The 14,818-nt window shown below is 37.2% G+C and overlaps 1 protein-coding gene across 5 annotated transcripts in view; it reads left to right on the plus strand.

Moving 5' to 3' along the window:
• LOC111867231 (phospholipase ABHD3) overlaps window positions 1–12,228 on the plus strand; it is a 34,365-nt gene extending 22,137 nt beyond the window's left edge. For 3 of the 5 annotated variants that reach the window (XM_023856887.2, XM_023856888.2, XM_023856885.2), the window contains exons 5-8: window positions 4,291–4,470; window positions 10,978–11,032; window positions 11,333–11,498; window positions 11,793–12,227. In XM_023856887.2, coding sequence (XP_023712655.1) covers window positions 4,291–4,470; window positions 10,978–11,032; window positions 11,333–11,498; window positions 11,793–11,989 — 598 coding nt within the window. In that variant the 3' untranslated portion in view covers window positions 11,990–12,227. Of the gene's footprint in view, window positions 1–4,290; window positions 4,471–10,977; window positions 11,033–11,332; window positions 11,499–11,792 lie in introns of all 5 variants that reach the window. The other 2 variants (XM_023856886.2, XM_023856889.2) reach the window with 1 other exon arrangement.
• The last annotated feature ends 2,590 nt before the right edge of the window (window positions 12,229–14,818 follow it).

Here is a 14,818-nt window from a genome sequence, read left to right on the forward strand (position 1 = left end):
ACAACACAAAGCACAATACACACATGAAAGTAGGAAGAGTGCTCCGATAGAAGAGGATAGGTGTGACTCGCGTATTGAGATGCGACGTAGGGATAAAAAATCCTGAACAGTTTTAATATTTTTATTATTTTTAATATTTAATATTTATCAATATATATGATGAACATATATTTTAGTTATTTTAGTATGAAGACGGCAGGGAATGCAGTGAAGTAGTTTAACATAAATCGAAAAGCACCTGAAGATGGCAGCTTTGTGCCGAAACATGTAGTGCAGGAGTGAAGAGTGAGGTGGATGAGTATATGCACTGTAAGACAGCTGGAATAAGTCATGGACATAAATCAGTGCAACAAGATGCTAAAATATAACATTCTATAATTTCATTTCATATCTTCTCAAGATATTCCTTTTTGGCCCTGTCCGTGGCTCTTTTCAATACATTCCTCAGTCTCCTGTATTTCCTCCTGCCTTCTTCATTGTTGACATTCTTCCATTTCCTTCGCTCCTCCATTTTACTCATCATCTCCTGTGTAACCCATGGTTTTCTTGCTATCTTCTCAACTTTACCAACCAATTCGTGTATAGTATCTAACATGCATTCTTTTATGTTGTTCCACTGCAATTCAGCATTTCCGCTTTCACCTTCAATTGCACCGAGTTTCTCTTCTAGGGTCTCCTGTGTTGCATTTTAATTTAATTTCAGAATCATTTAGTGTGAAGAGTTACACCTCTGAGGTATGCTTTCTTGGCAAAATTTCCACTGGGTTAAAGACTCCTGCAGGTTATGGACCATAATTTGCAGTAGTGCATGCCACCAATGAAAAGGGATTTTTGCCAAATGTAAAATTATGGTAAAAGTTTCCCCTGTACTTAATTACATAATTAAGTACTAAGCCATGAAGGCATGTGGGGAGTTGATGTACAGCTCCACCATTCTTCGCCTTGGCACAAGATAGAGGTGAGTGGTCAGCTTCATGCCCCTGCCACTTTACTCCCCTGTGAAAGCACCTCTGATACCCATTGGATAGGAGGCTGGGTGGACCCCAGGACCAGTCTGGATGCCATGGAGAAGGGAAGTATTTCTTGCCCCTGCTGGGATTGAACCCTGGTCATATGTAAAAAAAGGATACTACTGATGCACATGTAAAGATGGATGGGGACTGTTTTGAAATATATTTTGCAGAAAACCTTTCAATCCTGCTCCTCAGTCTGTAATTGTTGTAATTGATAGAGCTAGCCCCTATCTCCGAACAAGCTGTATTGATTGGGCCCAACTGGGTAGGTTTTACCTGAAGACAGAGACAGAATTCAGTCTCCGAAACATGTTTTGAAAAATAAACAGGACGGTTTTTAGTTAAAGACAAGACGATGGATAATGTCTCAAAACATAATATTTGTATTAATGTATCATCGTCACGAACTTTTAATCTTACTAACTGATCTAGTCTCTTGGTATTAACATATTTGTTTCTAACCATTAAGTTCACTTCTTATGTTGAGTGCGTACTTTGTCGTGACATATGCATCAGCTAAGTGCTAGCACAAACATGTGGCAAGAAGATTCCATAAGAGTTGGGCAGCTCTCAGATGAGTTCTTTTTGAGAAGCTGAAAGTTACTCAGATGATCAAGAAGCTTGCCTTTTATTGAACTAAATGTTTGTTATGACTCGATTCAGGCCCAGATGAACACAGCCTATAGCCATGGCACCCAGTTTCTTTAATATTGAATTCAACCCTGTGATTTCCAAGCGCCCACCATAGAACTGCTTATTAGAAATGTCAGTGCTGCTTGGATATAAATGCAGTTTCATGGAAATTTCACAGTACTTCCTCAGATTACCTTCAAGTGTCCCCAGGTATAGATAGCTTGAAAATCTGTTCTTCTCTTTAACATTGGTATGTAACACTTAATGCCACCTATTGATAGAACTGTTGTACTAAGTGATTAACACTGAGCCAATCTTTACAACTGTGACAGTTTTGGTTTTAATGCAGTATGCTGAGCCACTCCAACTGGCTTGTGGCATGCAAAGGGTTAATATTACTCATTACTCTAAGGTGCACACGTTGTCTCCTCATTTTACAGTTTTGAAGGTATGTTTTGTATTGACTTGTCATATGTCCCATGCATGCTGCATCTTTTGCCCATTACATCCTACTTCATTTGACCACGTAAGTCAGTGTTCCGCAACCTTTTTGTACTCACAGCACACCATGAAGTATCCATGAGACAACACGGCGCACCAAAATGTTATTCCCCTCAAAAACGCATGATATCAGACAATTAATATAAATACGTAACGTGATCACATTATTATATTATGTTGTTATTTTATTATCATTAAACAGAAATCGACTTGTGCATTTATTAACAGTTAATGTAGAGTGTAGAAAATACACTTCTATTACTTTTAAAGTAAATACAGTAATTCTACTCATACCTTCAATGTGATACTTGTGACTGCGTAGCTGCACACAGGCGACTGATCCATGGGAATTTATCCATCTTGAAAAAGTAAAGTAGTCTAATAGTAATAGAAAATAGCAAGACTAACTTTTTTTTCCCCCTTGGCACTACAGCCCCAGTGGCCCTAGGCCTACCTCCATGAACTTCTCTGTTCACTTTGGTTTTTCTAGATCTAACACATATGGTAGGACTCCTTGGGCAAGTGATCAGCTCGTCGCAAGGCCCCTACCTGTAGACAAACACAAAAAAACGCACACCAACATCCATGCCCTGAGTGGGATTCGAACTCATGATCCCGGCTTCCGAGTGAGTGAAGACAGTGCATGCCTTAGACCACTCGGCTACTGTGACCGGCAGCAAGACTAACTAGCAACCACAATTTTCGAAGTACTTCAGAGCACAGCTGTGATCGAACTGAAACAGTTGTAAGATGTGGGACCTCTATTCTTCAAACGGAAGAAGTGGCACATATACGTACCTACTTATTTTTTAAATATTTGTAATTTTAAATGAAGTCCAACAATCGGTGGGTGCATCGTTATAGGCAGAAAGTCATGAAGTTGAAGAAGCTCTAACTTCTAACAAACAGGGGCAAACACCAAAACAGCATAAAAAAGACAGGGCAACCCTTGCTAATTCCCGCAGTTTTAGGGAAAAGCATGTACACAGAACATGCGACAAGTATATCAAAGAAGCCTCGTAGATGTGGGAAAAATAAAAAATCAATAATATAAACTATGATATAACAACAACTGTGAGTAAAAATTTACATTTAATTTCTTAGAATACAACATTAATGTACATAAAAAATCACAGCATGTAATAAAGAATAAACAAGCATCATCTTATTTAATCAGTGCAGTATCTGAGAATAAAATACAAGCATATGAAACACGGTAACTGGGATAAAATAAAACGAATAAAATTCGACAATTAATTTCTTACAAGTAAAAGTTCGCGTCACACCTTTCACCTTGTGACGGCACACCGGTTGCGGAACACTGACCTAAGTAATAGTTGGTGAAGAGTAAAAATTATGAAGTTCCTGGCTACATTGTTCTCTGCAGTCTGCTGTTACTTCCTTTCTCTTGTATCCAGACATTCTCCTCAGTGCTCCTGTTACTTCCTCTCTCTTGTGTCCAGACATTCTCCTCAGTGCTCCTGTTACTTCCTCTCTCTTGTGTCCAGACATTCTCCTCTGCTCCTGTTACTTCCTCTCTCTTGTGTCCAGACATTCTCCTCAGTGCTCCTGTTACTTACTCTCTCTTGTGTCCAAACATTCTCCCCAGTGCTCCTGTTACTTCCTCTCTCTTGTGTCCAGTGTTCTGTTCTCAAAGACCCTCAGTAATTTTTCCCATTAGGGTGAGAGATCAAGTTTCATACTTTCTGGTGCAGTCTACTGAGCATGGTCAGTGTCATTCACCTGTTAATTTTATGTCATTATTGAATGCATAAATTCGTCACAAGAATTCACCATGTTATGGCCCAGGTCAGTCCTTTTTGCATCCTTATGACATGATTCTTTTGCAGATCCATATGAATGTTGTTGTCTCATCTATAACTTTGTTTTTAACATTGGTAGCCATAATCTCTTCATCCAAGCGACCACTCTCCTCAACTGGCACTTAACTGAGCCTAATTAATGTATTTGTTCATATTGTGGTCTTCTGTGTTATGACAACTGGGTAGTCTGGTGGGTGGGTACTAATATTTCAGACGAATATACTGCCTCCATCATCAGGGTAAACCACCCAGATGTCCACAGTATGAATCTCTACTGCCATGAAAAACTCAAATTTTGTATAATTTGCTTTGGTTTCTAGACTGGTATTGGGAAACTACCTGGCATCACAGAAGATGGCAGCACAGAAGACACTTGTAGCTGCCATGGTGATATCAACACCTTGGAATGCTTTTAAAGCAATGGATAGTCTTGAGAAGCCAGTTCTTAACTTATTGTTGAACCGATATCTTACATCTGGATTTTTCAGTTTCATTAATAGGTATGAATAATTGGTAGTCATAATATTATAAATTATAGTGCTCATTAAAAATTCAACAGAAAATGTCTGCTTCATCTGTTCTGTAAACTATATTGATGTTTTTTACATATCAAATAGAGTTTAATGATAACCTGAAGTTTTAAACACCAGTGCAAAGGTGAGACATGCTTACATAAGGTAGGTGTGACCTTTCACCACTTGCACAGGTGACCCTGTCGTACAGATATACAAAAAGTATTTTCTGAATATAGAATTTTTTTACACTGCATCAGCTACAAACAGATATAATTTAAGAGTCAAATCACTGGAAGTTATATGGAATTTCATGGCACTATCAAAGTTTCTTGGATGGACAAGTTTTTATGTGCAGGTTTTGTTTCTCAAGGAAAAATAATTTCCTTCATATCTTCATCCCTCACCCCCACCCCCTTTCCTTTATCCCTTTCTCCAGTTTTTATTCCTCATCCTTTTGATTTCTGCCTTCTGTTTTCTTTTTTTGTGCAAATTTAATTCCAATTCAAGTAAGGAACTTGATTGAAAGCCTCCTTCCTCCCTCTGTCTTCTTTACATTAACCCTTAAAAGACTCAATGTATTCTAAATAATATATACAAGTTAAATTTGTATCTCACAGGAAATACATTATATCTCTGTTACAAAGATCAACCAGTTAATGCTGTGTAGGGAAGCAATTGCCGTTTAATATGGAAACCATACACAATGCAGAAATACTCTCTGGACAGAAATGCACACTATTATTAGGTTAAAGCAGGTGATTCATATGGTAACCACTGGGCTTCAGAGGATTAAACAGTTCAAACCAGTATTGCTTAAAAGCTTTCATGGTTACAAATTTGTGAAAATTGATACATGTTTTTGAAAAATGCATGAGTGTTGTTAGACAATGCAATCTGGAAAACACTGAAAGTAAATAGATCCTGTATATACACGAACATCAGATTGGCTTTTACGTATATGATTATTGTAGGCATCAGAACTATTAATTCTCCATTGCAAGTGGATGGGTCATTCCATGTGAAATCATCCAGAAAGATCGCTCACCATTTTTAAAAAAATTCAAAATTTGTACACTTATTTCTACATATTTTCACACCTCAAAAAAATGTTAAAAAAATTGTGATCCGCTCGGGTCTCCCGGTACAGCCGTTTTATAATGCGAAAAAACGCGTTTTCGGCTCAAATGGAGGTTTGCGTTATCTTCTGTATCTCGATAACTATTGAAGCTAGAGACCCCAATGAAAAACCAATTTGTTCCTCATGATATGGACAACAAATCATGTGACCACAAGATTTTACTCAATTCCCTTTCTCTAGGTGTAATTAAGCTTGAAACTTATCTATCGATTTTGGGAAAAACGCTATATTTGACCTTCAGAAACCAATGGGAGGGGGAAAGTATCAGATCTGTGGTTTCTACCCTTTGTTTTCTCCTACATTAAGAACATAATCACCTATTTTCCAAAATTTTCCAGGAGCTTCCAAACTTTGCTCTGGGCCCCAAATCGGCCATGTTTAACATCTCATATCTCCAGTGGGGAAGCTCCGAAAAATGTCAAACTCATAGCAAATAATGCTCTATTCAAGAGTAACGTGGAGTTAAAATTACAACTCTGATACTCAACTAATAGTGAAGTTTCTATAATGCAAAAAACGCGTTTTCGCCTGAAATGGAGGTTTGCGTTATCTCCCATATCTTGATAACTATTGAAGCTAGAGACTCTAATAGAAACCAACTTGTTCCTCATGATATGGACTATAAATCAAATCATTACAAGGTTTCACTCAACTCACTTCCTCTAGGTCTAATTAAGCTCGAAACTTACCTATCGATTTTGGGAAAAACGCTATTTTTCACCTTCAAAAACCAATGGGAGGGGAAAGTATCAGATCTGTGGTTTCTACCCTTTGTTTTCTCCTACATGAAGAATATAATCACCATAGTTTTGAATACCATACCTATTTTCTAAAATTTTCCAGGAGCTTCCAAACTTTGCTCTGGGCCCAAAATCGGCCATTTTTAACATTCATATCTTCGGTGGAGAAGCTCCGAAAATGTTGAAATTCATAGAAAATAGTGCACTATTCTAGAGGAACTCCAAATTAAAATTACAACTTTTATAGTCAACTAATAGCGAAGTTTCTGTAATGCGAAAAAACGCGTTTTTGGCTCAAATGGAGGTTTGCGTTATCTTCTGTATCTCGATAACTATTGAAGCTAGAGACTCCAATGAAAAACCTATTTGTTCCTCATGATATGGACAACAAATCATACGATCACAAGATTTTACTCAATTCACTTTCTCTAGGTGTAATTAAGCTTGAAACTTACCTATCGATTTTGGGAAAAACGCTATTTTTGACCTTCAGAAACCAATGGGAGGGCGAAAGTATCAGATCTGTGGTTTTTACCCTTTGATTTCTCCTACATGAAGAATATAATCACATAATTTTGAACACCGTACCTATTTTCCAAAATTTTCCAGGAGTTTTCAAACTTTGCTCTGGGCCCCAAATCGGCCATTTTTAACATCTCATATCTCCGGTGGAGAAGCTTCGAAAAATTCATATCAAATAATTCTCTATTCTAGAGTAACTTGGAGTTAAAATTACAACTTTGATATTTAAGTATTAGCGAAGTTGTGGGCACTTTAAGTTTTATAGATTTTGCAGAAAATTGTTCGTTTCTCGTTCAAGACGAGATTCAAAGGTTCCACTGGGTAAATCAACAGGCTACACTTCACACTTTTGTGTATTTCTACAAGGCGGACACTATAACAAAATGCCCAAGCTTGTGTATAATCAATGATCATGTAAAGCACGATAGAGCCACAGTTTGTGTTCCAAAAATTTCTTATCGCTGATATAAAAGAAAATGTGCCTTCAGTCAGGAAAGTTATTTATTTCAGTGATGGGGTTGGAAGCCAATATAAAAACAAAAGAATCTTTCCAATTTAATTTATCACTATGAAGACTTCGGACTTGAAGCAGACTGGAACTTCTTTGCCACCCCGCACGGGAAGAATGCCTGTGACGGTATTGGCAGCACCACGAAGAGGCAAGCAGTGAAAGCCAGTCTTCAGAGAACTCATTTTAATCAAACCATGTGCCCGCTAGAACTGTAAATATTCTGCACAGAAAATATCCCAGGAATAGTTTACTTTTTTGTGCCAAAAGAGGAAGTTGCAAGAAATGAAATCATTCTAAAAAGCATGTTCCAAAAGTGCAAAACTGTGCTCCACACAAGAGAAAATCACCGGGTCGTCCATCTGGAGGAAAACAGGGTCAGGTGTTATTAAACATCCAAGTCCGATGGTTTCGAAGACATCGTGATAGTGGACACTTACTGAACCACGTGTACTTTCAAACAAAGTGGAAAATATTCATCGGAGTACACAAAGAACTAATAACATTTGATGCAGGTAAGCCAATTGTTGAGATATTGTTTTTTTTTTTTTGGTAAAATTCAAAGTGCCCAAAACTTCGCTAGTAGTTGAATATAAAAGTTGTAATTTTAATTTCAAGCTGCTCTAGAATAGTGCACTATTTGCTATTAATTTCAAAATTTTCGGAGCTTCCCCACCGGAGATATGAGATGTTAAAAATGGCCGATTTTGGGCCCAGAGCAAAGTTTGGAAGNACTCTTGAATAGAGCATTATTTGCTATGAGTTTGACATTTTTCGGAGCTTCCCCACTGGAGATATGAGATGTTAAACATGGCCGATTTGGGGCCCAGAGCAAAGTTTGGAAGCTCCTGGAAAATTTTGGAAAATAGGTGATTATATTCTTAATGTAGGAGAAAACAAAGGGTAGAAACCACAGATCTGATACTTTCCCCCTCCCATTGGTTTCTGAAGGTCAAATATAGCGTTTTTCCCAAAATCGATAGGTAAGTTTCAAGCTTAATTACACCTAGAGAAAGTGAATTGAGTAAAATCTTGTGATCATATGATTTGTTGTCCATATCATGAGGAACAAATTGGTTTTTCATTGGAGTCTCTAGCTTCAGTAGTTATCGAGATACAGAAGATAACGCAAACCTCCATTTGAGCCGAAAACGCGTTTTTTCGCATTATAAAAACGGCTGTGCCGGGAAAGCCGAGCGGATCACAATTTTTTTAACATTTTTTTTGAGGTGTGAAAATATGTAGAAATAAGTGTACAAATTTGAATTTTTTTTAAAAATGGTGAGCGACCTCTCTGGATGATTTCACGTGGAATGACCCGGATGTGATTGATGAACATGGGATATATTGTATGCCTTAGAGTAAATACAGTTTCCCATTTTTGTGAAACCTGCCATGACAGCATGTTGTTGAATTGCAATTAACTGGTAATATCTATATTAATATGTACTCTGGATACTTGTATAACGTGTTAGCAGCAGGTTCTACCTCTTCAGTCTCTCAGACTGGTGAATACCTGGTGAATATGTTACTGGAAACTTTTTTGGAGTTCTTGTTACAGAGAGAATGATACTGCCTGCTTGATGTTTTCTTTTAAGTTCTTCCTCCGTATGTGGATTGTTTTTGTAAAACATGTCTTTCAAACTGGTAATACCAGTAACCATAGATCAGATCAGGTGAACAGGGGAGCAAGAAAAGCCTATTAATTATTAGGTCACAAAATGTGTTTCAGAAGGTGGTCAGTGAAGTATTTTCTGTATGAGCAATTGTACAGTCTTGCTCAAAGAATGCATGTTACTTAGATTTTTGTTGGGGTGTAAGGGAGTGTTGCCCTGGTAGCACATCATGGAGGGACCAGAGAAGCCAGGGTTCCAGGTGACATCTGAATACAAGTACAGGGCATTATCACTAGATCAACTTGCTTAGTAACATCTGCAGTTCATGGTTCATTAAATAACACAATTAAAACGAGGAAGTGCCAAAGCATAATTTTCTATATAGTCCCTGTTCTTAGTCCAGCAATCCACAAGCTTCTGTATGCCCTCAGAAAGAATGTTTTCTGTTAATTGACAAGCCATGCATACACTGCTTCTTTCACTTCTTGATCCTAGCAAAATGGCAGCCTCTCAAAACGTCTTGAGTGTTCCAAAGAGGTCATAGCCAGAAGGAGCCAGATCAGGACCATACAGAGGATGCTTCAGCACCTCGGAGTTCAGTTGATGGAGGCTTTCAACTGTGTGGGCAGCAGTGTGCAGACGGGCAATATCATGCAATATTTTGACACCTTTTGACAATAGTCCTTGGCATTTGGTTCTCATAACTGATTTTAACTGGTCTGTTAGCATTTTGCTATAATATACACTGTTTACTTTTATCCCCCTTTTTTCTAGTGTTCCAAAAGCATCCCTAAAAAGTGCAGCATCACTTTTCCCACCAATGGTTGAGTTTGGAACTACTTTCTCTCCGGAGATGTCGAATGTTTCCATTCTGTACTTGGTGTTAGCATTCTGGAGTGCAGTGGTGGATCCACACCTCATCCCAAGTGACAGTTTGTCTCAAAAAAGTGTCGCCTTCGTTATGATGGCAGTTCAGGAGTCCTTGGTAGATTGTCAGATGGTTGTGCTTGTGCTCTCCTATGAATTGTTTTGGAACCAACCTTGTACAAACTTCATGAATCCTAAGTCATTCTCAGATGATCCTGTGAACAGAACCAGCACTGATGTGCAGATGTTGCACTAAGTCATTGATAATTACATATCATTTATCCTGATTTCTCTTCATTGGTGACACTTTTGTGGCCTTTTGTAACCACGATTGTGTGTTCGTACACTCTTCAGTGCAGTAAAGCACTATTTCTGTATAGTGCTGAAAGTCTGCAATGGATTTCTGCCCCCTGGTACACCTTCAGCCCACAAAAATTGTATCACTGCATGCTGCTCCACTTTGGTGCATGTGGAAAGTGGAGTGGTCATGTTAACTCTGCCACAACAACACTACACCTGGCTGGCCAATATCAGAAGTATTTCACAGTCATGTAGGGAGTTTTGCTTCTACCTTCATGGAAAATAATCAGTGCAGCAAACACAACAAGCTTTGAAATAAATCATTGCTAAAACTTTTAGACTTACCATCTCCGTCTGGGGCTGAGGTCAAGAAGTACTTGTGATTTGGTATGTATCATTCTGGAATGTTAGTGCAAGCTGTTATGGATTTGCTTATATGTGTTATGTCTTGTTTATTTTGTGGCAGCTTACGATTGCATCCATGTGTAATGTGGTGTGTTGTTTCTGGGTTTTGTGTACACCATAAGCATCTGTCTGATTCTGTTTCTTCTGTAAGGATATGTTTTTTGTGATGTTTACAGTTCTGTATGGCAAGCACATATCCTGCTCTTCTGAAGTAACCGTTGCCTTTGAATATGTATGTACTGAATGCCAGTGAACCTGTATACAGGAACGAAAGCTGGTGTGTTGTTCACCATGCAGTTCCACATAGTTTATATTTCAAGCGAGATGTTACTTATTTGCCTTTTGTTTTTGCTCAGGTGTTCAGTTGGTATATGATGTCTGTGATAAATGTTCTAGGGTGAAATCGAGCAATATGTTACAAGGACCTTGGACCATGGAAGATCTATTAAAGGTAAAGGTATTTTAGTATTTTTATTTGATTTTCACTGAGCCGTTGCCTAGAAATGGGTTGCATAACCCCGTTGTTCTGTTGTTGCATGCATTACTTAGCGTGACTGTTTCTGTGGCTCAACCATATTGCATGGATCAAATATGCCACAGTATTAATTTGTTCAGTATCTCGTTGATAATATATATATCTTTTTCTCTAATTGGTGTTGTTTCTCCAGAAGCTATAATTTTAGGTTTTCTCCCCCCTTAGCAATTCTGAAACTAATTAGTGCAACTTATATTATGCTTTATGCCTGTACAGTGTAAGACCGTTCGTGAGTTTGATTCCTCATACACAGCAAAGCAGTTTGGATATAAGGATGTCAATGACTATTATGCTGATGCTAGTATCCACGAAAAATTGCATAAAATAGAAGTTCCCATTCTGTGTCTCAGCGCAAGAGATGATCCTTTTCAGCCGTATGAAGGTAACTGCTCTGTGTGTCTTGAGAATTAGTAACTGGAAAATGTACTTTTATGGAGTAACAAACTTTCCAAACATATTCCTTAGTAACTTGCTTAACTCATTCACGTTAATGATCATTTATTGCAGATACACATCTAGTGTGGAACTAATTTCACTATGAACATCACACCATGCAGTCAGAAATTGTTTTTATATTAAGAATGTTTGAATTAAAAATTGTACATTTTGAAAACTGTGTTTTATATCACATTAATTTTCATAGTTCTTATTTTATATTATGAGCACTTTTTTTCAGCAATCCCTGTGGAAGAAGCATGTAAGTCCAAGTATGTCGCTATTGTGATAACACAATATGGAGGTCACATTGGTTTCCTGGAAGGAATTCTTCCTGTTCTTCATGAAGAGTACATGTGTCGTTTGTTCACACAGTATTTCGAAGGGATATTCACATCTGGTTCAGAATTATTAGCTGAAATTAGCAAAGATCGATAAAAGTTGTTTATCCCTTTATATAGAAGTAAGTCTTAGGTAGCTCAATTCCTGTGGAAGCTAATATTCTTCAAAACTGTTACAGAGAATGTACAGAATTGATTGTATGCAAAATATAATTCACTACTATAATGTAACTTATTTCAATAAAGCATATGATTAAACATCTACAAAGAATATGTTAGCATAATAATAATAATAATAATAATAATTGTGTATCAGAATGGTGAATACAGAATTTTATATAAAGTAAAGTAAAGTAAGTATAAATAAAGCTATCCCTGTAACAGCCCGTGAAGACCGAGAGGGTTGTGAGATGTTGAGGGTCCCACATTATCTAGACAGTCAGCTCAAAGATGGCGGTAAGGTTGTCAGCCTTATGCGCCAGCCGCGCTTTCCTCCCCAGGAAAATTATTTAATTATTTCCTGGTACTCATTTCTGTTAGAGGCTGAGTAAACCCCAGGGCCATAGTGTGGCTGGAAGGATTAGGTCAATTGAAAAAATCCAGTGACCTCATCAGGACTTGACCCCCCTGACCTTCCACCTTGTAGCATAGCCCATCAACCAACTAAAGTGTTATTTTAATGCAAGAATTATGTGTATATCATTTACATTCCTTGTGTAGATTAAGCAAATATATATTTATACTGAATTTATTATGCATTTGTAAATGAAATCTTCAGTGTACATGTCAGGATTGTCATCCCCTCTGTTGTCATTGTTGTTGTTGTTCACATCAACTTCATTCTCTATCCTAGTCTTCGTTATTGCATTCCTCATTCATATCCACATTCAAATCCTTGTCATCATAATACACATATTTTCTTTTGTATCTTCTGTTTTAATGGTACATTTCTTCAGTGATTCAAATTTCTGTTTCATAGTTTAAATGTCTTGTGACATTTTTCTTTCATGTTTCTCATGTAAAAAATTTAGTAACATTTCACAGTAGTGTGTTTGTTATGTCATTTTCCAACACTTTTTTAATTTCCTTATCATGTTGCTCATTAATTACCTTTTTATTAATGTTCCATTGTTTTCTTCACTCTACAATAACTTATCATAGGTGCTGTTATTATTTTGATTTTTATATTTTCACTAGCTTTCCCCTTTGTGATTTCACCAGTAAACTTACAAGTCTTGGTGTAAACTTGTTATGGGCAAAATTAGCATTGTTGCTTTTTTATGTAACCTGCCTACCAACAATCCTATACCCTTAGTTCAAGGCTGTCTGTCATGTTTGGAGAAACATGACACCATAGGTACCTAGTCAGACGGTCCCTTATAAGGTAGGCTGTGATAGTGATCCTATATTTGTCTAGTCTGTAGAAGAGCCATTTAAACTATTGTCACTCTTACAAGATCGGCTGTACTGGGTGTCTGGAGGGAAAGTATCCAAAATAAAACAAAATTGTATCTCAGAAACTAATTGCCACACATATATCCAGTTTATATCATCGGAAAGGAAAACTCTGAAAGTTTTTTTTTCATGCCCATCTTTTGTGCATGTGCCAGCTGGTGACCTTTGGCAAGCTCAGTAATGATTTCAACACCATAGAAACATGTTCGATGCATGTTGTGGCTAGCAGAGTTGCAATCTCTTACAGCTGTCCAACGTAATTTGGACGTCAGCCTCCTACACATAAAAGCATTCGGTTCTGGGACAACAAACTGAGGACTACAGATAGTCTGTTGCATGTAAAATCTCCCGGAAAGACACAGACCTCTGAAGACAATGTCAATCTCATTGGAGAAGCATTCCAGTGAACTCCATGCAAATCAGTTTGTGCTGCTAGCTTGCAATTACATACAGATTCCATGTTCAACAGTGCACAATGTGATACACAAAAGGCTCCACCTAAGGGCGTACAAGATTCAAATGATTCATGCCCTCAAACTGAGTGACCAAGTAGCATGCACAAACTTCACTGTGGAAATGCTAGAAAGAATTAATGTGTCACCTGATTTCCTCCACCAAGTGTGCTTCTCAGATGAGGTGACATTCCATTTCAGTGGAGTTGTAAACAGGTACAATTGCAGGATTTGGGGCAATCTAAATCCACATATTACAAGAACTGGATTCGCTACTAGCTTCATACGGGCTATACAGTACAGTTACATTTCAGACTAGGATTTGCCCTAACTCATCCACAGCAATAGATAATATTTTTATTAACAAATATAAAAACAAAAGTTTCAGTGTTCTTCCATGGGAAAATGGATTATCTGATCACGATGGGGAGATCATTATAATATACAGTGTTACATATATAATGAAGCAAAATCAGGTATACCCGTAGGGTCATCAACGAATCCTCTATTAGACTTCCAAATTAATCTAAGCTATGAATTATGGGATGATATTTTTGTAGATAGTGATGTGGATACAATGTTTAATAAATTTTTAAATACTTACCTTAGGATTCTAAATTCATGTTTTTGGATCACAAAGTACAGGTGCTAATAAATCATGGATAACCCCAGGAATTATAAAATCATGTAATAAAAAAGGGAGCTCTTATAAAAATTAAGAGCAATAATGATTCTAGATTAGAAGAACACTATAAAATGTATTGCAAGATAGTAAGTAGAGTTATCCCAACAGCAAAAAAGTTCTATCTGAACAAAGTCATAAGAATTTCCAATAATAAATCAGAAACAACCTGGAAAATTATAAAAAACATGACTGGAAATAGCCAAGCTTCTACTAATGTGACTTGTTTAAATATAAAGGGTAATATCACTCAAAACTACAAAAATATAGTAAGATTGTTTAATAACTTTTTTAGATATAAACAATTCTACGAAGAAAGGGACAAATAATACTGTGG

This window comes from Cryptotermes secundus, unplaced genomic scaffold (assembly GCF_002891405.2).
Source record: "Cryptotermes secundus unplaced genomic scaffold, Csec_1.0 scaffold945, whole genome shotgun sequence".
NCBI lineage: Eukaryota > Metazoa > Arthropoda > Insecta > Blattodea > Kalotermitidae > Cryptotermes > Cryptotermes secundus.